Source organism: Castor canadensis, chromosome 13 (genome assembly GCF_047511655.1).
Source record: "Castor canadensis chromosome 13, mCasCan1.hap1v2, whole genome shotgun sequence".
In the NCBI taxonomy this organism is placed as follows: Eukaryota; Metazoa; Chordata; class Mammalia; order Rodentia; family Castoridae; genus Castor; species Castor canadensis.
The window spans coordinates 22,457,239-22,478,617 of NC_133398.1; the positions used below are offsets into that span (position 1 = coordinate 22,457,239).

General features: G+C 45.3%; 1 protein-coding gene and 1 non-coding gene across 4 annotated transcripts in view; one reads left to right on the forward strand and one right to left on the reverse strand.

Moving 5' to 3' along the window:
- The first annotated feature begins 7,463 nt into the window (after positions 1–7,463).
- Susd1 (sushi domain containing 1) overlaps positions 7,464–21,379 on the forward strand; it is a 131,324-nt gene continuing 117,408 nt past the window's right edge. For all 3 annotated transcript variants that reach the window (XM_074051256.1, XM_074051257.1, XM_074051258.1), the window contains exons 1-2: positions 7,464–7,781; positions 19,083–19,190. In XM_074051256.1, the coding sequence (XP_073907357.1) occupies positions 7,493–7,781; positions 19,083–19,190 (397 nt within the window). In that variant the 5' untranslated portion in view covers positions 7,464–7,492. The remainder of the gene's footprint in view (positions 7,782–19,082; positions 19,191–21,379) is intronic.
- LOC141416048 (small nucleolar RNA U13) lies at positions 16,544–16,644 on the reverse strand. Its single transcript, XR_012440973.1, has one exon. It is a non-coding gene; the product is annotated as a small nucleolar RNA U13 (small nucleolar RNA).

The window sequence follows — 21,379 nt, forward strand, 5'->3', positions numbered from 1 at the left end:
AGTGAGCCAAGAAACCAGCAAAACCTGCAGCTAAGTGCATTGCAAAATAACGGAATAAAGCATTTGTCTTGAAGATTGCACTGTTTGACTGAATAAAGCATTGATATTTTGAAGTTTGCACTGTTTCCTGACTTTGGTGACATGGGTCTTCACTGTCAGTTGGTCTTCATCAAGGAAGATCTAGAATGATCAACCTTCTTAGCCACTGGGCTCCCTCAGCTGTTGTGCTGGTCATTGCTGACTTGCTCTTCTGCCTGACTGCTTTTCTCCCAGGGGCAGTGTGTGGCTGGGAGGCTCCTCAGCCCATCCTGGGGCCGGAAGTGGGCTGTCAGCTCACTTCCTTTCAGGGTTTGTGGAGCAAATAGACCAGCAGCTGAGGCTTCCTGTAGTGAGGCAGATGATACTCCATCTCTCTCTCTCCCCCCTCCCACACAAACATAGAGATTGAGATGAGATTGGGTGACAGAGCCCCACTTGGGGTTGCCCTACCCCACCCCATCACCTGAGGTGGAGGATGGGGAACAGGTGAGTGCTATGCCAATGTTGGAGTCTGAAGTTTGCTCCCAAATCTAAGTCCTCCTGCTGTCCCAAGTCCTGCTAGTGGGAGCACTACCCGTGTAAAGGGAAGGGACACCAGGGAGGAGGGGGAAGGAAGGAAGAGGTATAAGGTTCCTGCCTACTGTGCTGAGTTCTCCCTTCCCTTCCATGTGTGTTTTCTCTGAGAATGATGGTGTTTTGGGATGGGTGCTATGGTTTGTCCCTTCTGAAACTCATGTTGGAATTAACCTCTAACATGGAAACTTTGGTGTTTACAGGTGGGGACTTTGATTTTTTTTTTTGGTAATACTGGAGCTGCACTCAGGGCCTCATGCTCACTAGGCAGGTGCACTAGCAATTGAGTCACTCCACCAGCAAGTGGGACCTTTGAAAGATAATTAGAATTAGATAAAGTCATCAGGATAGAGCCTCCAGGTTTGAATACAGGTGGCTTTATAGGAAAAGGGAGAGAAGGCAGGAGGTGTGGCTCCAGAGGTAGAATGCTAAGTCAGATGGATGGGTTCTAACAGCCCTGTGCTGTGGTCAGTACTTCAGCGCTGCCCAAGGCCCACAAACTAATTGCAGGTTTGGTGTCTGGTTTGGGTGTGTCAGTGGGAGTGAGAGGCATACTGAAGAAGACAGAGGAGCCCTACTGTTCCTCCCATGTCTGAGACTCACTGAGCTCCCAAGAATGAGAAATCTACTTTAACTTCCTTGAGGTGACACAAGAGCATTTCTCCAGGGGGACAGGTCCCTGATGCCAGCCTTTATAAATCTGGGTTTGGGGTGCAGTTCAGCTGTAGAAAGCATGCAATCCTTAGCACTGTAAGCAAAACAAAACAAAACAAAACACAAATCTGCTTGACATGAAAACCCCATGTTGGACGACATGTGTTTTCAAGGTGGCCTTTGGGCGTTCTCAGATTGGTCAGTTAGGGGAAGTTGTGTGGGGTGGACCGGACTGTTACTCCCATCTGTTTCCACAAGTTTTTAGCCTGTAATTCAAAAGCTTCAAACATGCAAGCCATTCCTGTAACTGAAAATGTCAAGCAATAAGTGGACCCCCAGAGTACATCAGGCTTGTTCCAGCGTTAGGCAAGCGTTCCCCGGAACATCCACCTGCAAGCCACTTGACTTGAAAGCTTTCTAGTGACCTTCCCCCAGCCAGCCTCTGGGAGAAGCAGGACATCATTTCTGGTCACTAAGAAATCAATCCTGGACTTTTCCAGGAAAGACCTAGGATATTTGGCATCCAGCCTTCCTGTCCCCTTCTCCTGGCTTTATAACAGGGTTGGAACCCACTCGGCGAAACCCCAAGCTTTACACTGGAAGCAGACTCTGAAGGGCACTGTGTGTGTGTGTGTGGTGGGAAAAGCCCTAGACAGAGTGGACAGGCACTCAGAATGAAATCCTTCTATTTCCTGTTGCCCCTCCTATCCCCTCACTCCCACAGCCCACTCTGGTCTCAGAATCCCATTCACTTGTGCCTTAGGAATTGGGGGTGGAGCTCTCCAAGACAGCTTTCTTATAAATCTGATCCCAAATTCATTTGTGAGGATCTAGAACTGATTTGGAAAGTCCTATATATGAGTATCTGTCTGATAAAGATTAAAATTGGTATGTACGTTTGTCATCACTTTTAGTATTTTAACCATTTAAAAGTGTACAGTTCAGTACTAGGTACATTCACATTGTTGTGCAGTCATCACCAACCTTCCACACATCTTTCATCTTGGAACTGAAACTACACTCATTGTACGAGAATCCTTTACCCCCCATCCCCTGACAACTGCTGTTCCACTTTCTGTTTCTATAGTTGGCAATTCTAAATAGTTCGTATGAGTGGAATCATATAGAATTGTCCTTTTGTGACTGGCATTTTTGTTTGTTTGTTTTTGGCAGTATTGGGGTTTGAACTCAGGGCCACACACTTGCTAGGAAGATGATGGGTGCTTTTCAAGATAGGGTCTTGAGAACTATTTTCCCAGGCAGGCTTTGAACTGAGATCTTCCTGACCTCTGCCCCATGAGTAGGGAGGATTCCAGGCCTTTTAAATTCAGTATAATGTTTCAAGTTTGTAGCATGTGTCAACATTTCCTTCCTTTTTAAGTCTGAGTAGTAGTCCATGATAGGTATAAACTACATTTGCTTACACATTCATTTCTCAGTAGATCCAGGTTTCCTTCTGCCTCTTGGCTATTGTGAACAATGCAGCAGTGATTATGGGTGTATACATTTATTGTAATTGAATGTTTTAATTATGTAGTGAGATGTGTTAAGATAGGCTTCAATATTTCTTAACCTTTGATGACGGGAGATAGAACAACTGGCAATTCTAGAACTATCAGAAACTTCCCTTCCTGGGCTTCCAAGAGGAGGATAACAATTTTATTCTGGAAGGGATCTCTTCGGGAGGCTCTCTTGACCACATATACCTGTTCTCAATCCATTATGATGACTTCAGATATTGGAGAGTAAGCTCCATCTTTTAAGTGGGATAGAAATATTTTACACATGAAGGTCTTCTGATAAGTAAATTAGTATAAAAAATTTTTTTAAAGTAAAGTTAAAAACTGAATGCTGGTGGCTCATGTCTGTAATCCTAGCTACTTGGGAGGCTGAGATCAGGAGGACCAAGGTTCCCAAGCAGCTAGGGTGAAAAAAATTTTTTTTGTGAGACCTCATCTCCAAAGAAAAAAGCTGGGCATAGTGGCATGCACCTGGCATCCCAGCAACTGTAGAAAGTGTAAAATAGGATGACAGTGGTCCAGGCTGGGCCTGGGCAAAAATCAAGACCCATCTCCAAAATAACCAGAGCAACAAGGGTGGAAGGTGTGGCTCAAGTGGTAGAGCACCTGTCTTGCAAGTGGGAAAACTTGACTTCAAATTCCAGGACCTCCCAAAAAAGGAAGTTAAAGTGATTTTTTAAAATAGTGTGGGAACTTAATAGTGTGGGAGTTTTTCTTGTGAAGTCAAGAAACTGGTGTTTGTGTGGCTGAAGGAGTCAATTGTAGTGAACAATGTGTAGACAGGAACCAAAGAAACCGCTTTGAAGCTGGTGGGAAGTGTGTTTTGTATTTTCTTCAAGAGGTGGATCCGAATTAAAATTTGGAATATTATAAAATCTGCACGTTATATTACTAAATACAAATAACAACTTGAAGTGCATATTCTTTACGTTACATGTATTATTATCATTTGTGGGGTTTGAACTACACCTCAAGCCACTCCATCAGTCCTTTTTTGTGAAGGGTTTTTCACAAATAGTTCTCATGAACTATTTGCCTGGACTGGCTTTGAACCGTGATCCTCCTGATCTCTGCCTCCTGAGTAGCTAGGATTACAGGCGTGAGCCACTGACACTTGGCTTTTCCTAATGCAGTGTATTCTTCAAATCTTCCTGGTTCATTAATGACCCATTTTCTTGTTTAACAGCACTGTTGCAGGACTGTGGATGTGCCTCAGAGGTACATCTGCTCTGCTTTCTTCAAGCCTTAAGGAAAAGACCATCTGCTGGAGAGGGTTGCATGACCTCTTCAAAGGGAACTGACCCTCAACCCTGGCTGCTTCACAGTAAAGATTCTATTGTTGCCAGGTATCAGTGGCTCGTGCCTGTAATCCCAGCTACTCATGAGGTAGAGATCACCGCTGTATATTAATTGTGTATCTATAAAAGGAGGAAAAAAAATCCTAGATTTTTTTTTCCTTTTATACCTTCACGCTCAACACATCTGCTCACAGATGTGTGGGATTTCCCCTCCACACACAATTAAAAGAAAAACTTTAGATAAATTTAATGTGTGTTTTTTTTTTCTTTTTTGGCAGAACTGATGTTTGAACTCAGAGCATCACACTTGCTAGGCAGGTGCTCTTGCTGCTTGAGCCACTCCACCAGCCCTTTTTTGTGATGGGATTTTTCAAGATAGGGTCCCGAAAACTATTTGCCCAAGCTGGTTTTGAACCTCAATCCTCTTGATATCTACCTCCTGAGTAGCTAGGATTATAGGCGTGAGCCACTGGCACCTGGCTCCTAACAGAGTTTAAATAAGTAAAGAACCATAAATTGGGCAGCTCTAGAACTAGAAGAGGTTTAGTGAGACTCCAGAGCTGCCAGTGGCTGACCAGCAATGGATCAGAAAAGGGAAGTGAGGTACAGAGTCAGCTGGATTGGTCCCAGCAGGAGGTCTGCCTTATGCAGACAAGGCATGAAGACTTGGCCACCTGCCAAGCAACTGACTGAAGCTCAGCCACTGCCATTGGCGGAGACTCGGTTACTTGTTACAAAGGTAAATTCCAGTACCATAAAAGAAAAAAAAGTCAATCTACTATAGAAGACAGAGTAACCATGGATTATGCTAAAGTATAATTTTCAAAAAATTAAAAACATGACTCACACAAACATAAAATTAAAACCTATCCAAGATTCTGTTAAGCTAATTAATTAATGAAGGACTTAATAAGATACTGATTTCAAAGAAGAACTAGAAAGATAGGAAGAGTCAAAGGAAAATTTGAAGTTATGAATGATCAAATGAATTTGCTGACAGATGTCAAACTGGTTAACTAGCTAATGTCATCGGACATTTTAGTGGTGATACTGGGGTTTGAACTCAGGGTTTTGTGCTTGTTAGGCGAGCACTCTGACACTCGGCCACCTGAGCCACACCTCCAGTTCTTTTTGCTTTTTAGGTTTTTTTGGTCTGGGCCAGCCTAGACCATGAGCCCACCTGAGTACAGCCTCCAGTAGTTGGAAGGCTAGATATTCCCCAGCACTCTGCTAGCAGCTTATTGGGTGAGATGGGGTCTCCCCAACCTTTTGCCCAGGCTGGCCTCAAATGAAGATCTTCCTGATCTCCACCTTAAGAGTAGCTGGGTTTACCAAAGTGAGTCACAATGCTTGATCCTTTTTCTTTTCTTTATTTTTTTTTTGAGGGAAGGGTTCTGGGGTTTGCAGTTTGAACTCAGGCCCTCACGCTCTACCACTTGAGCCACTTCACAATCCCTTTTTGGGTTGAATATTTTGAGATAGGGTCTCTCTCTCTCTCTCTCTCTTTTTTTTTTTTTTGCCTGGATTGGTCTCTAACCTTGATCCTTCTGATCCCTGCTTCCTGAATAGCTGGGATTACAGATGTGAATCACCGGTGCTGGGCTTACTGTTTTTTTTTTTTTTTCTTTTGAGCAGGATCTGAATAGTAAAGCTGCCTGAAACTCATGATCCTCTTGCCTAAGTCTCCCTAGTGCTGGGATTACAGATCTGTAACACCATACCTGGTTGAGTTTCTTATTTTTGCCTGGCAGAAATCACCTGTATTTCCCCCGGAGAACATTCATTTTCATTGCTATGGACAAGAATCGTCTGCCTCAGTTTCCTAAAAGTGAACTTCATGAGTCATTAAACAGCCTAGTTGACAGGAAGTCCATGAAGTGTTAACACTTTGGAACCAGACAATCCCCTGACAGTCTTCCAAACAGCACGCAACCCGACACCCCATGGAAAGGACACCCAGTAATCTTTCTCATCTATTTCCAAGTTTTGGACAGTTTTTCCTGACATCACAAGTTTGCAAAAAATCTCTATATACATACACATATCTAAATTTATTTATTTTGCAGAGGGGCATGGAAGGTATGGAGACATAGGTTGGTTAAAAATGTCTCAAATGAATGGTATATTTATTGAAACAATTATGTGCTTTCAAAGTTTGTGGAGAGCTGGGCTTAACCAAAGATTTTGCCTAAGTACTAGAGACACTGCAACACCCACACTGAAGGTCTGCTACTTTCCAAAGCAGGCCTCTATCTTTGTTGACCAAAAATAATCTGCAAGAAAGCCTGCTACCAAAGAGTGTTTATTTTTAACGGCTTCTTCCTAAGGTCGTACAACAAGTTCAGCCTTATATGGGTGTGTTCGCCTGTGGTTAGCTTTAGGGCAAGTTCACAGTAGAGAAAACAAGGAGGAAGGGGGTGCAGTAGTGGGCACCCCAGACATCACAAGCTCCAACCCTTCACAGTGGATCTTCTGTCTTGTCCCCTGCAGCCGCCCTCCACCCCAACAGACAACTCCTCTTGGATGTCTATCTTGGTGGCTACCACCACTGTCCACCCAGTTGCCCAAACCAGAAATCTAAGTGACATCTGGAATTTCCTGAACATTCTACTAATCATAAAATCCAGTGGACCCCCTTCCCTCCAACACCTCTCATTTCCCACTTCTCTCCATATTCATTTGACAGTGTCCATAAGGGCATGTGTGTCCCCTTCCCCCAGCCCCATGTCTTCTGTCGCAGGGATTCCTGAGGCAGCTCTGGGCTGGACCCCTCCTCCCTGCTGGACCCCAACCCCACAGAGCAGACACAGAGCCTCCCCTGATGGAGTGACCGACCCTCTGTGGGTTTCTCAGCAGCCTCCCTTACTTGGCACAGGAGGATTACCTCTGCAGTCTGCTGTCTCTCTCCAGCCATCTGTTCCCCCCACACACCAAGGAGGACACTCCTGGTCCCTGTCCCTTCGCACTGCCTTTCTCACCACTTAGACCCCTCCTCATGTCTTCCTCATCTTTTACGTGGTTTATTGATCCCCTCTAACGTCCCAAGCTGGGTGTCCTTGGAGCACCGGGAACTCCTTGCCAGCTCTCCCCTCTCCATCACAAACGGCCCTGTCATCTGGTGACCTCTCGCCTGGGTGGCCTGGGCCCCGTGGCTTCCCGCCCTCTCCCCTCTCCCTTGGAGCTGCGACCACCTCATCCCAGCTGTCACGTCCTCCAAGAGTGTTTTTCCTTGTGGCCCTCCCCCAAGGGGTTTCCTCCCTGAGCCCCAGGCCTGCTGGGGTCCCCCGTGCATTAACAGGCGTTCTCCCCAGCACAGTCGAGGCCTGTCCTTCAGCGTGTGTCACTCATTATCTGCTTAGTGTCGGGGTCCCCTGTCCGAATGCGAGCCCCGGGTGCGCGTGGTGACGAATGGGCGTCGAGGGGGGTGGGGGCCAGGCCCGCGTTCCCTCCTCCCCGTCCCCGGGGACCCCGGGCGCCCCGTGTCGCCGGAAGCCGCAGCGCCGACCCCTCCCCGCGCGCCCGCCGCCTTATCTGGGCGCCTGCAGGGCCTCGCGGAGTGGCGGCGCGCGGGGAGGGACGCGGGGCGGTGGCATGGGCCGGGGGCCCCGGGGCGAGGGCCGCCTGCCTGGCCGCCTGCTGCCGCTCCTGCTGCTGCTCGGCCTGGGCCACGGCGCCACCGGAGCACCGCTCGCTGACGGTGAGTGCGGGGCCCGGGGACACGGGGAGCCCAGGTGCCGCAGCTCCAGAGTTTTTGGGATCGCGCAGGCGGAGCCCCCGCCCCTGCCCCAGGGTCACCAAGGGACGCGGGTTCCAGGTGACCCGCGGGGACCGTGCCGGGGTGGGGGCTGGGCGAGCGCCGCCTGCGGGGAGCTGCGCCGGGCGGGGGAGGCGAGGGAGGGCAATCGGTGGCAGCACCGCCACGCTTCCGGCTCTGCGGTGGCTTTGGCACTGCACATTTTTGATCTGGAGCGATTTTTCCCTCTACCTTTAATTTTGGCACTTCTATGAAGACCCGGGTGGAGAAAGAAGTGGAGGGAAGTTTACTGGACTGGAAGTCACGCATTCATTCACGCGTTGGATAGACGCGTGCAGCTTTGGCCCTCTTTCAGCTCACAGTCTGGAGGGGACAAGCAAATGATCCACCTCGAGTACGTGTTGTTTTTCCTCCTCTACAACGTGGAGCGTGGTGGGAGTTACCTCACACAGGACTCAGACAAGTCAGGGAGGTGACACTCGCATCACTGCAATACAAGGCAGAATGACATAACTGCTGTGTAGGTGGCCAGAGGAGGGAAGGTTATGTCTATCTGGAGGGAGGCGTTAGCTAGGCCATCAAGGACCGGTAGTAATATTTGAGTTCAGGAAAATGAGGTCTACCAAGGGGTGTGATGGTGGAGTCCAGAAAGGGGAATAACGCTGGACAGCACAGTGAGGCACCGAAGGGAGGGGCCTGTAGCTCGGTTTGGCAGGTAGGAGATAGGTGGAAAATGGGGATGGAGAAGCAGACTGGATTTCACCCAAAAAGAGAGTGCCATGATTGGCAGACCAAGCTGGTTGGATTTAGCTGTTGTTCCTGGGTGGCAGGAAGCCCTTGGAAGCCATTGTGGGGTTTTGGACAGAGAGTGACAAGAAGAGTGTCTATAAGGACACCCCCCATCCACCACCTGTTTCCTTAATGAAAGCAGGCACTGAACTGGAAGTGGAGGGAATCTCCATGTGAGGAGAACTGAGTGGACATGGTAGCTGGGATTCCTCTCCTCCCAAATTCTCTGTCCCTGTCCCTGGGACTTTTACCACCACTTGTGGGTGTTGCTCTGGATGGCTCTACCTTCTGAAGGGACCATTTTCTCTTTTTTTGAGGCAGCCTATCCAAGTGTGCAGCTCATGATCTTCCTGCCTCAGCTTCCCAAGGGCTGGGTTTGCAGGTGTGTGCCAAATAGTACAGCTCAAGGACAGATTCTGGGGCAAACCAAGCTTAGATGGTATGTGCAAGCAAGGGGTAAAGAAGCAGCCCCCAGATGGGTAGGAGGACTGGGCTAGTGTGGTTTGAGGAAGCCAGAGGAGGAGAGGCCCAGGGGTGAGACTGAGAAAAGCCTTTGGACTTGCGACTCCTGTCAGGGGTAACCTATAGGTAACAGAACAGTGAAGGTGAGAGGCAGGCGGAGGGGGCACTAGAGCAAGAGCAGAGACCAACTACAAAGTCCTCTTCAAAGAAGGTAAAAGGCAAAGAAACCGTACAGTTGGACTGGCCAGGTCAGTGTGAGATTTTGCAGGGTAGGAAAGCACATTTATTATTATTATTACTGTTATTATGTGGCATGGGGATTGAACCCATGGCCTCGTGCATGCTAGGCAAACACTCGACCACTAAGCTACATCCCCAGCTCAAGAAAGCACCTTTTAGATCGAGAGGCATTATTCAGTAGGGAGGGAGAGATGTTGAAAATGCAAAACTAAATGAACCACTTCACAGAGCCCAAGTAGAGCTGGACTATAATTAGGAGAAGTCAGCCTCAGGAAGGGGAGGGAAGGAGAAAAGTAGAGAACTGCCGTTTCCTCCTGCAGTCAGCCACACCGCGTGCTGTTCATATTTCAAAACCAGCGCGGTCATCCTCCCTTCTGGGAAGCCAGTCAGTGCTGTCCACCTCTCTCTGTGGCACCAGCACTAACTCCTCCCACGCCTCATTGCACTGTGTGGCAGTGTGATTGTGCATTAGCTCCTGAGGGTGGGGGTTGTGGCTTGAGTTAGGAATGTGAATGGAACTAAATAAAGACCACCCAAAGAAGAACACACTCAGGCTGTTGATTCAGAGCTGGCAGTAGCAAGGGAGACAGCTGTCACTTGTGTTGGGCTCAGACTCTGAGACAGGCTCCTGCAGGAAAGCCAACAGCCTATGAGGGGCTTATTTGACTTTCTCTGGTTGATTTAAGTTGGAAGGGCAGGGGCGGGGTGCAAAAATTAGGGAAGCTGGCTATTTTTAAGTCCTGACTGTTCTGGGATGATTGCTACAGAGGTTGTGGTTTGAGTTCCTAAACTGTTAGCTGCAGTGTGTGGGTCAGAGGCTTTTTTTTGATACAAGATCTCACTATGTAGCTAAGGCTGACCTTGGAAATCTTCTAGCTCAGCCTCCCAAGTGCTGGGATCACAGGCATGTGCCACCATATCTGACATCAGAGTTGTATTTTTATTTGTTTATTTGTGGTGGGACTGGGGTTTGAACTCAGGACTTCGAGCTTTCATAGCAGTTGCTCCATCGTTTGGGGCACACATCCAGTCCATTTTGCTCTAGTTATTTTGGAGATGGTTGACTCTCAAACTGTTTGCCTGGGCTGGCCTTGAACCACAATCCTCCTGATCTCAGCCTCCCAAGTAACTAAAATTATAGGCACGAACAACCAGCCCCCACCTGAGTTGTACTTTTTATATAGTCTGGCCATTTTCCATTTGTATGTTCAGTCCCTAACAGGTAAGTGTGCTGAATCATATTTAATTGGTAGGAGGGTGTTTTGGGAAGATGAATGAAGTTGATGACTAGAGTGTGAGGAGCGTGTAAGAGGCATAATTGGTACAGCAGGAGGGTGTTGGTAGGTGGGTGGGGTGCCAGGCCCCTGGGGAATCTAGAGATTAGGAATGGGCAAGGAAGGGTGGAACCAGTCAATCCTGTTTCTTAACCTTTCTCTGGTTTTGCTGAGTTTGGGAGTGGCTGTGAGACTTGTTGGTTCAGGCCTGGCTGAGTTCTGGAAGGCCAGAGGGAGGACAGACAGAGTCCTGGAGCAATGCTGGAGAGAGTTGGGGAAGGTGTCCTCACTGTAAAACACACTGCACATTACTACATTGCTCTGCATGGATGCCATCTTCACTCCATCCTTATGAGTCACAGCAGTGTATTCACTCTGCAGAGGAGAAATGGAGCAAGTGAGTTGTTTAAATCCAGGAAGCAAGGTTAGAATTGGTGAAGCTCCCCACTGTTGCCTTTCTTCCACCTCCAGGAACTGGCTGTGGACAATCCTAATCCTCGTCGTGACCTAAAGTGGGCTTCTCGGAGTTCAAGGTAGCAAGTGGTTGGTTGGCTTCAGCGCTGCAGAGGAGTGAGGGAAATGAATTGTACAGATTTTTTTATTTAGAAGTGCACAGGGTCGAAGGTATAGCTCAGTGACAGAGCACTTGCCTGTCACGGGTGAGGTGCTTGGTTTTTCAGCCAGAAAATAAATGAGTAAAACATAAAAAAGTGCACAGCCTTCTAGAGCAGGTGGGAGATAGCATGTGAGAAAGAACCATGTGGGTGAAGTGAAGTGGGTGACTGCCCAACATGAACTTTAGGGTGGGACCCGAATTAATGGCTGCTAAACTCTAGACTCAGTGTTGAGATTGGGCCACTTGGTGTGGTTTGGTTTCTGCCTGGTCTGGAGGCGAGGCGTAGAGTCCACTGTGGTTGGTTTTGGTAAGACAAGAAGGTGAATAAAAACAGCCAAAGGAAGCTGAGGGTCCTGGAAACGCTTGACAGGAGGAAGGGATAAGGGCTCTGGGGGGATTGGGAGGGTGGTAATGTCAGGCTTGGGCCTGGCAGGGTAGGGGGGACGAAGGATGGTTCAAATTGCCCCATAAGGATGAGGTTGGTCAAGAGAGAGGCTCTGTTTTTGTTTCTGTTTCTTTCTTTTTTCTATTTTTTTTTCTGCCAAGTATTTTCTGTCAAGAGGAGAAAATATGATTTTTCTCAAGTTCCTTCCATGTCTGAATTTGATGTAGTTTCTTAAGAGCAAGTTTTACAAGTGTTGGCAATGACTTGGGAATACTTTTTCTTACTGAGGTTTGGGCTTTTTTCCTTTTCCATACATCTCCTCAAGTTTGGTGGACAGAGTCTCTGGCAGGTGGTCCGGCGGGTTTGTCTGGTCACACTGTGAATGACTAGGGATTAGTGGGGACAGATTTACCTCCCAAGTGCTCCATCATTGCTGTTAAACTCCTTTCTTCCCTTGACTGTGACCGCCATCTCTTCATCTTCCTGTTAAACTTCACCCGGCTGTTCTCTCAGAAGTGCGTTTAAGGAGTCACGTGTCATGAGCTAAAGAGTAAGAGGAGCTGGCTGAGGGTGGCAGCCCATCCCATCCTGTGTTACAGGTTGTGTTGGTTGCTGTGGAGAGGAGGGCAGGTGAACAGGGCTGAAGAGCTTTGAAAGCTGAACTTTCAATTTCTGAGTCAGATGGTACCTGGAAGGCCAGGGTGGAGCAGGGGAAGGGCAGGGAGTGGTTACATAAAACTGGATACTATTGTTTCCAGAATATCAGCCCCATGAAAGCTGGGTATCTGTCCACACAAAGGTACTGCTTTGGATTTCTTCAGTGATGAACAATTGGGGGCTATCTAGCTAACCATCACCGTTCATAGCTTCATTAACAAACACTTGTCGAGTGGCCGTCCAATGTCTGACATATTCTAATTATTTTACAAGTGTTAACTCACAGAAACCATAGGGGGTAGGTTTGGTAGTATCTTCATTTTACAGATTTACAAGAAACTGAGACACAGAGATTGTCAGAGATTGCACAGCTAGTAAGTGGCAGTTCTAGGATAGTAAACCAAGTTCTCTTAACCACCGTGTCAAATACCAGGTTCTGTACCTCGCTCAACTCTTTCTAGTAACAATAACAAGCTCGCTGGAAAAGACATGCATGTAGATTATCTCTCACATTTGCATGGTGCTTTACAACTCATTCAACATTTCTATTTCTTATTTAATCTTGACTCCACAATCTCTTATCTTGTGGATTAAAACTGTAAGACTGACAGTTTAATTCACCTAAGAGAGGTGACTCCATTCTTTCATTGTTAGTTTTGAATTTGGCTTGGCTGGCTTAGTCACTGCAGAGCTGAGAATGGAAGTGAACCTGGCATGGCAGCCCTACCTGAGGAATACAGTAATAGTGACGAAGAGTTGGGCGTTGGTGGCTCATGCCTGTAATCCTACCTACTTGGGAGGCTGAGATTCAGAGGATCACAGTTCGAGGCTAGTCTGGACAGACAGTTCCAGAAACCCCATCTCCAAAATAACCAGAGCAAAATGGACTGAAGGTGTGGTATCCCTGGCAGACCCTCACAATTCTGCAGTAGTCCCTCAGTTACTATATGGTGGCTACTTCTCTGCTCTCAGAGACTGAGCCAGCTGATGACAGAGCTAAAGTCATCCTTGACTTGGCTGCAAAGTTACCCCTGACACAGTTCTCCCACAGGCCATACAAAAATCACAGTGACCTTTCTGTTGGCCTGGAGAATACCTTTCCCTTGAGTTATTCTCCTGGTCACGCTGGTCATGCATACCTGTGCTGTGTGTCAGTCTACACTAGCAGAAGACGTCTGTCAGTATTTACTTTTCTTTACCCAGGATTCTGATCCAAGTCTTTGAGGTTGAGCTAGATTTGCAGTGCATCTCACGGTGTGGTCCACCTGGGAGCTTCTTAGCAATGCAGATTCTCATCTTCTCCATCTGAGTCAGAGTCTCTGTGAATTCTATTTGAACAGCTTTTCTGGAAGAATGACCAACTGTCTTGGTTTGCACCAAATCGAGAGGCTTTCTTGGGTATAGGACGTTTAGTGTTAAAAGTGAGGTGAGTTGGCCAGTCTACCTCCAGGAAGTTCTCAACTGAGCCAGAGGCTTCTGAACAAGGGACTCTGATGTGTGGTCAGAAGCAGGCCTCCTGTCTAGGATGGCAGTTGTGCTCCCTGTCTCACTTCTAGGATAAGTTTTTTTCTCAAGTAGTATGTTTGGTCTCTCAAACCACTAGAACTCAGAGGGCTACTCAATAAGGCCTTGTAAACTAGGCTTTCCATGCTGAGCAATGAGCTTTCTTTTCTGCAGGAGATCTGAGAAGCTTTTGGTAACTTTGTCTTTTTTGCCTAATTCTGTTGCATGCCAAATTATTCTTTTTTTTTTTTTTCATTTTTCTTTTATTATTCATATGTGCATACAAGGCTTAGTTCATTTCTCCCCCCTGCCCCCACCCCCTCCCTTACCACCCACTCCGCCCCCTCCCGCTCCCCCCCCTCAATACCCAGCAGAAACTATTTTGCCCTTATCTCTAATTTTGTTGTAGAGAGAGTATAAGCAATAATAGGAAGGAACAAGGGGTTTTGCTGGTTGAGATAAGGATAGCTATACAGGGCATTGACTCACATTGATTTCCTGTGCATGGGTGTTACCTTCTAGGTTAATTCTTTTTGATCTAACCTTTTCTCTAGTACCTGTTTCCCTTTTCCTATTGGCCTCAGTTGCTTTAAGGTATCTGCTTTAGTTTCTCTGCGTTAAGGGCAACAAATGCTAGCTAGTTTTTTAGGTGTCTTACCTATCCTCACCCCTTCCTTGTGTGCTCTCGCTTTTATCATGTGCTCATAGTCCAATCCCCTTGTTGTGTTTGCCCTTGATCTAATGTCCACATATGAGGGAGAACATATGATTTTTGGTTTTTTGAGCCAGGCTAACCTCACTCAGGATGATGTTCTCCAATTCCATCCATTTACCAGCGAATGATAACATTTCGTTCTTCTTCATGGCTGCATAAAATTCCATTGTGTATAGATACCACATTCTCTTAATCCATTTGTCAGTGCTGGGGCATCTTGGCTGTTTCCATAACTTGGTTCCAAATTATTCTTGATGAGTCATTAAAACAGGTACCCTAAGGATGAAGTGTCAGAACTAAGGAGACAGGACCTTAGGGACCATTTAACTTCTGCTGCTCAACCTGTGGTCCACCCAGGAGCTTATTAAATGCAAAATTTAGGGCCCCACTCCAGAGCCAATACACTGGGGTTTAGGCTCCGTATCAGAGCTTGCAGTTTGACGAGCTCTAGATCCCCAGGTGATTTGAATGCGTGTGAAAATCTGAAGTCCAAAAAACTGAGACTCAGAAAGGTCACACAGTGAATTACTGTCTAGATTTAGAGCCAATTCTGACTTACAAGTCAGTGCCTTCCCCCATACCTGACTGCAATATACTGTTTGTCTGGATCTATTTATTGAATGAACTTGAACTTAAGTCAGTTTCTTTTCTTTTCCTTCCTTCTTTTCTTTTCTCTCTTTCTTCTCTCTCTCTCTCTCCCTCTTTCTCCTTTTTTTTTTTTTTAAGTTTGGACCCAGGGCCTTTCTCATGGTCTACCACTTGAGCCACACTCTTGGCCCTTTTTCTTTGTTCTTGCTTCTGAGATAGGGTCTGGCTAATTTTGTCAGGGTTGGTCTTGAACTTGCTATCTTCCTGTCTTTGCTGGGATCACAGGCATGCACCACTACACTCAGGTCTTGCTAAGTTGTCTCTTGAAGAGAGACCCAGACTCCTGGGCTTAAGAGATTGTCCTGCCTCTGCCTCCAGAGTAGCTGCATGCCTTCCCCCCATCATGGGTTTGCTCTTGTTTCATAGTTGTATACAGTTGTTAAACTCATTGAACTGATACTTAAACCTGGGAGCTTGCTATTGTATGTGTGTCATTTCTCAGTAAAGTTGAATTGAAATGTAATTTTCCATATCTTTTTATGTTGTGGTAAAACTGCCATAAAATGTTACCATTTCAACCATTTTAAAGCATGTAACTGAGAGCGTCAAGGGCACTCACCTTGTGTGACCGTCACTGCCATCTACCTCCAGAACCTTTTCATCTTCCCACACTGAAACTCTGTACCCAGGTTTTGAGGTTTTTAGATAGGATTGCCTTCTGTTGATAAATTAAATCGAAGGATCAACCATCACTGTATGGTTTATCACGACTTCAGCTTATTCGTGTGTCTTAGTTGCTATTATGAAATGCCAGCGGTGAGGTACTTAAAGAAGAGAGATTTATTTAGCTCAGAGTTTTGGAGGCTAGAAGTCTAAGACTGGATAGCCCATTGGTTTGGCCTTTGGTGAGGGCCTGATGGAGAAAGGCAACATGGTGTGTACTGCAAGAGGGAGAGTTCACAGGGTGAACAGGAAGCCACCGAGTGCAGTTGACTTGTCTTGCTTGCTTACAACATCCCTCTCTTGTGGGAACAAACTGGGATCATGAAGGGTGAAAGTCCAGGTGACCCAGTTACCTCCCAAGAGGTCCTGCCTCTTAAAGGTTCCACCAGATTGCTATACTGTGGACCAAGCTCCCAACACATGTTGAACCTTTGGTGACAAACTCAAACCCTATCCAAACAGTAGCACACAAGAGCCATTATTTAAAAATCTCCAAGATTTTGGTTGCCTTTGTGATTATGAGTTAATAGTGTCTTTTGTTCTGTTTTGTTTTTCGAGACAGGTCTTGTAATGTAGCCTAGGCTGTCCTGGAGCTTGCTTTGTAACAGGCTGGACTTGAACTTGTGACCCTCCTGCCTCATCCTCCTGAGTGCTGGGATTATAGGAGTGTACCACCACATCCATTGATAGTGCTTTTACTGCCTTGTTCCATTTTAAAATTTCTCCCTTTTTCTTTTTTTTTAACTTTTTTTTTATCAGGTGGTCAATATACTGACTCCATAAGGTTTGAGGTAGGTACAGCTCACACAGTGGTGTGAAAGCCCATCCATTACGCTTGTGAGCCACAAAAGATTTGGCTTTGTTAGAAAAAATGTTGTGTTAAAACGCTAGGCAATAAAATGATTAGAAATGTTTACCTCATACTGATGAAACTTTTGCTATGGAGACACATCTGACTTCACCTCTGCCCGTCGCCTCTCCAACCTAGGGTTTCTGATTCCTTTTCAACACATGCCATCTTAGGTCCGTCTCAGGGAGGAGATTGGGTGTCTAACTACTCCCTGTAGATGTTCACCCGGGAACTGGGGTGTAGCTCAATGCAGAGCGTATGCTTAGCCTGCGGAGGCCCTGGGTTCCCTCCTCAGGACCACCAAAAAGCAAGGCAAACACAAGAACTGATGTGTTCAACCAGCTCTTTGAACTTTCATGCCTGTCCTGATGGCTGTCTGTCTAGGAACTCAGTGTCTTTTCAGTTCTTTCTCTCTGCAAAAGCCATTGACATGATGATATCTTTCCCATCTTCTGAAATCTTGTTGATATCACCTTTTCCAGAATTTATACCTTTCCAGTCCTTAATGCCTTTCTAGTCATTTATGCCATTTTTACAGGGGGGAGGGGTAGGAGTTGGGAGGGGCATGGGTTAGAAGTGTATTAAATCTGCAGTGTTTAACTGGAAGTCTTTCTTTTGTAATTAAAAGCAATCTTCTTGATCTATTTTTTTTGTTATAAACCCTGTCTTATTTATTCTTGGTACTGAATGCATGCTCTTACTTTCTCATTTGCCTGTCTCACTTGAGTTTTGACTACACTACTGGTCTTTATAATTGGCTGACTTTAGGAAAAATCTTTTTTAAACTGGTTATTCTTTTTTTGTTTGTTTTTGGCATTACTGGGGTTTGAACTCAGGGCCTCTGGCTTGCAAGGCAGGCACTCTACCACTTAAGCCACTCTACTAGTCCTAAAAAGAATTTTTTTTAAAGGCATTTGACTATAACTTTTAATTATTTAACAACTTAAAAAAAACCCTTTTCTAATTCCTAACACCTTCCTTTCCCTATTTTCTTCTTTGCTTTTTACCAAGCTTCTTATATTAAAATTCTGCTTTTCTTCTCTGGCTGACTGTTTTTGTTTTTCTTTTTTTTTAAAAGTATAAAAACATGTTAAACTCAAAATTTCTGCAGTATATAAGTTTTTATACCTAGTATTAAACATTTCAATTTGGTATCTTCTTTGTCCCAAGAATGGTTTGGAGAATGTTCTACAAGTAGGTTTCTTTGGAGGATGTTAGTCTTAAGTTTTGCTTTGTGGTTTTGTTACTTTGTTACGTGGTGGTTGTATAACATGGCCTGTAGAGTTTTGACTTTTTAGACATTTGTTGCATTTTTTTTATGCTCTGAGATATATTTTGTAAATATTCCATGGTTAATTTGTGATGATTAGTGGTTTGTTTCATTTCTATGTTTCTTTATTAAAAAAGAAGAAAAACAAGAGCCAGAGTGTTTAGACATCTCCTGCCTCAGTTGGTTTCATGCCTGGAGCAGCCCCAGGGCTAGGCTCCGTTACCTGGGTAACAATGGGACCACTGCGAAGATGGAATTTCATGCAGACTGTTCTCTGTACTAGGCCACTCCTGAAATTACAGACACTGAGCATGAAACCCGATACCCTACCTTGCCTCAGGTAGGAATTCCTGTTTGATCTAGGGCCATGTATCCCCATCTGGTAAATTTGGACATTTTAGGAGTTTTAGCCGCAAACATTTCTGCTGTTTATCCAAACAATAGGGTTCTGGTTGTCCTACTGGGACTTGGCTGTTAGCTCCCTGACATCTTAAACACATTCACTTTTTCCCTAAAGGGAAAATGGATGGAGTAACAAGCAGACGTGTTCTGAGTGGTAATGAGCCACTCAGATGCTTTTATTCAGTCAGTGAATAAAAAATCACAGTGAGTGTCTATAGTGTACCATAACGTGCAGACAAATGTCAGAATCACTTCCTTAAACAGCTCACTCATGACACCAAGCTAGGAAGGCAGAGCTGGGATCAGAAGGAGAAATTAACACAGTTGAAGATACATTTGCTTTTCTGTAAGAATGGAGGAATGAAGGAGACCTCAGAAAAAAGGAGATATTTAGCCTGGTTCTTGACACGGGAGTAGGTGACTTCGAGGTAGACAATGAGGCAAGGCATTCCAAGCTGTGCCTGGGAAGAATGACAGTAGACGGCCTGTTAGAAAGAGTCATCCCTCTTCTGCCTACAGGGTACCATGAGGTTCAGATTTAGGAGCAATGAGACTGAGAGAGCTGAAGAGTGGGACTGTTAAACGTGTGGATTGTCGCATAGAAGAAGTCATACTGTATCTCTGGATAGTTAAGTTGCCATTGAAAGTCTGTAAGGATGAGACTAGATTGGGCCTGTTTTATTTTGGTTCTCTGTGCAGAGCGTCCACTAAATGGATCTCATCTTGAGCTTTGCTTTATCTGAAATGTACAATTTATGATTTGGGTTTAGACGTCTGTGCCACCTGCCATGAACATGCCACATGCCAGCAGAGAGAGGGGAAGAACATCTGTATTTGCAACTATGGATTTGTGGGCAACGGGAGGACCCAGTGTGTTGGTAAGTTTTGAATCATGGGTCAAGTCAAAAGGTGGGATCAGGAAATAAGGTTCTCCAGTGTTAGGGTTGATGTCCTTGTGGGGAAAACATGGATATTTTGTTCACTTTTTTTAATGTGACATTTTGTTGATTATAGTAAGTCTTTGTTTTCGTGTTTGGATAAATCCTTTTTCTGGTTTCCAAGGAAGTACCCCTCTTGTTAGCGGTCACTGACCTCGACTCTCCGGCTCTCCGGAAACTTTCCGACCTAACACAAATTTAAAGTCTTGAGTTTAACTTAATAATTTAAATGACTACTGTATTTCTCAATTTCTTTGTTTAATCTGATATAAAACTATATTGGTACCATGAAGAAAATCCATACTTTCCTATTGGACTTTTTGATTAATTGATAAAAAAAAATTAACTTGCTTTGGGTCTTATGTCTGCCAGATTCCATCCTATAAATTTTTTGTTGTGACCCTTTGGGGACTTATACAACTTAAAAAAATACAAAGACTTTTAGGCTAAAAGCATCTGAGACTATTTTTTGTCTCATGGCAACCATGTTGTGACAGTTGGATGATATCTAAATTCAAGTCCAAGTGAGAGAGAGAGTGTATTTCACAATTTATGACAGTAAATGTGACAATAGCCTAGCTTCTTCCTAGCAACCTTGTTACACACAGTAAAAATAGTCACAGTTTTGTCTTGCAGTTGTGGACAGGCAATGTGTATAGCTTCATTGTGACATGGTGTGTGTACATGTGTGTATGTGTGTGTGTGTGTGTGTGTGTGTGTGTATGTTTACTCCTTAAAGAAGAATGACAATTCAATCCTGCTTTCAAAAAGTCATTTTCCAAAACTTGAGGCATGGTGACATCTGTAATCCCAGCTATTTAGGAGGCTGGAGCAGGAGGATTGCTTGAACCCAGGAGTTTGAAGCCAGCCTGGGCAACACAGCAAGACCCCACGTCAAAAAAAAAAAAAAAAAAAAAAAAAGTCCCATTCTCTGCATTCTTCTTTGCAGATGCAGGCTTTCACAGCCACCCACCATCACCTTTCCTGCAGGTGGAGTTGCATCCTCTTTGACACCTGCGCCCTTGCTCTTTCGGGTTCTACCCATTCGAAAGGTGACTGCTGCTCAGGGAATCCACTGCCACACTGCTGTTGTGTGCCTCATGCAGATGAAGCTGGACTTGAGCTCGGATGAGCTTTCCTTTCATGAATTCCTTCTTTCATGCAGCTGAACTCTTGATTGCCCTTTGACCTAAACAGTAGCTGCTTCTTTTTTTTGTAGTACTGGGACTTGAAGTCAGGGCGTCACACTTGCTAGGCAGATGCTTTACCACTTGAGCCACTCCACCAGCCCAGATGATTCTCCTAGTGGGAGGAGGAATTCACTAATGTGCTTAGTCCTTTTTCCCAAACATGATGCATGTTCTAGTGAGGTCATACATGTGTCAAAGGTGCTTAAACGTGAGCTTAAGCCAAGATAGTTAAGAATTCTGGAATCCTACATCAACTCTAGTGTCCCAGTGAAGTCTGCAGGGAGACCTCTCAGAAACAATGACAAAGGACAGAAATATCTGATTTTATGCAGAGCTTTGTTTGCATTAGAAAGCTCTGTGTAGTGTTCTCTCACCTGGACTTCCATTTGACAGAGCTATGGCTCGAGGGTTCTGTCTCTCTGATCTCTCAGGCAAATCTTACCACAGACAGTTTTACCTATGAATTGTGTTCTAAATTCAGTTTCATTTTTAAATTTGATTGGGTTCAGTGGCATGCTGGAGGCTGAGGCAGGAGGGTTGCAAGTTCTAGGCCAGCCTGGGCTGCATAGCAAGACCCTGTCACAAAAAACAAAAACAAAACAGCAACAACAAAAAATTTAAAAAGGTAGTGTAAGAAAAGAGGAGCAAAAAAACCCAGATTTTTTTTTGAGGAGCATTCATAGGAATTGAGTACAATTGTGAGAGACTGTTAAACTGACTTGATTAAGCCAATTATGAAATAAAACACCAAGTAACAAACACGATGAGCAAATGAACTATGGTTCATAAGTTGATGACACCCTCCCACTCCACACCCCAACACCAAATAAAACAAAGTAAAATAAAATAAAGCTAGCTGCACTGGTTAGTTCTAAAAGCAAGTGTAAGAAGGCCATCACAGGAGTTTCCTGTGAAGTTAGAGGCTGGGGACAGAGTTTG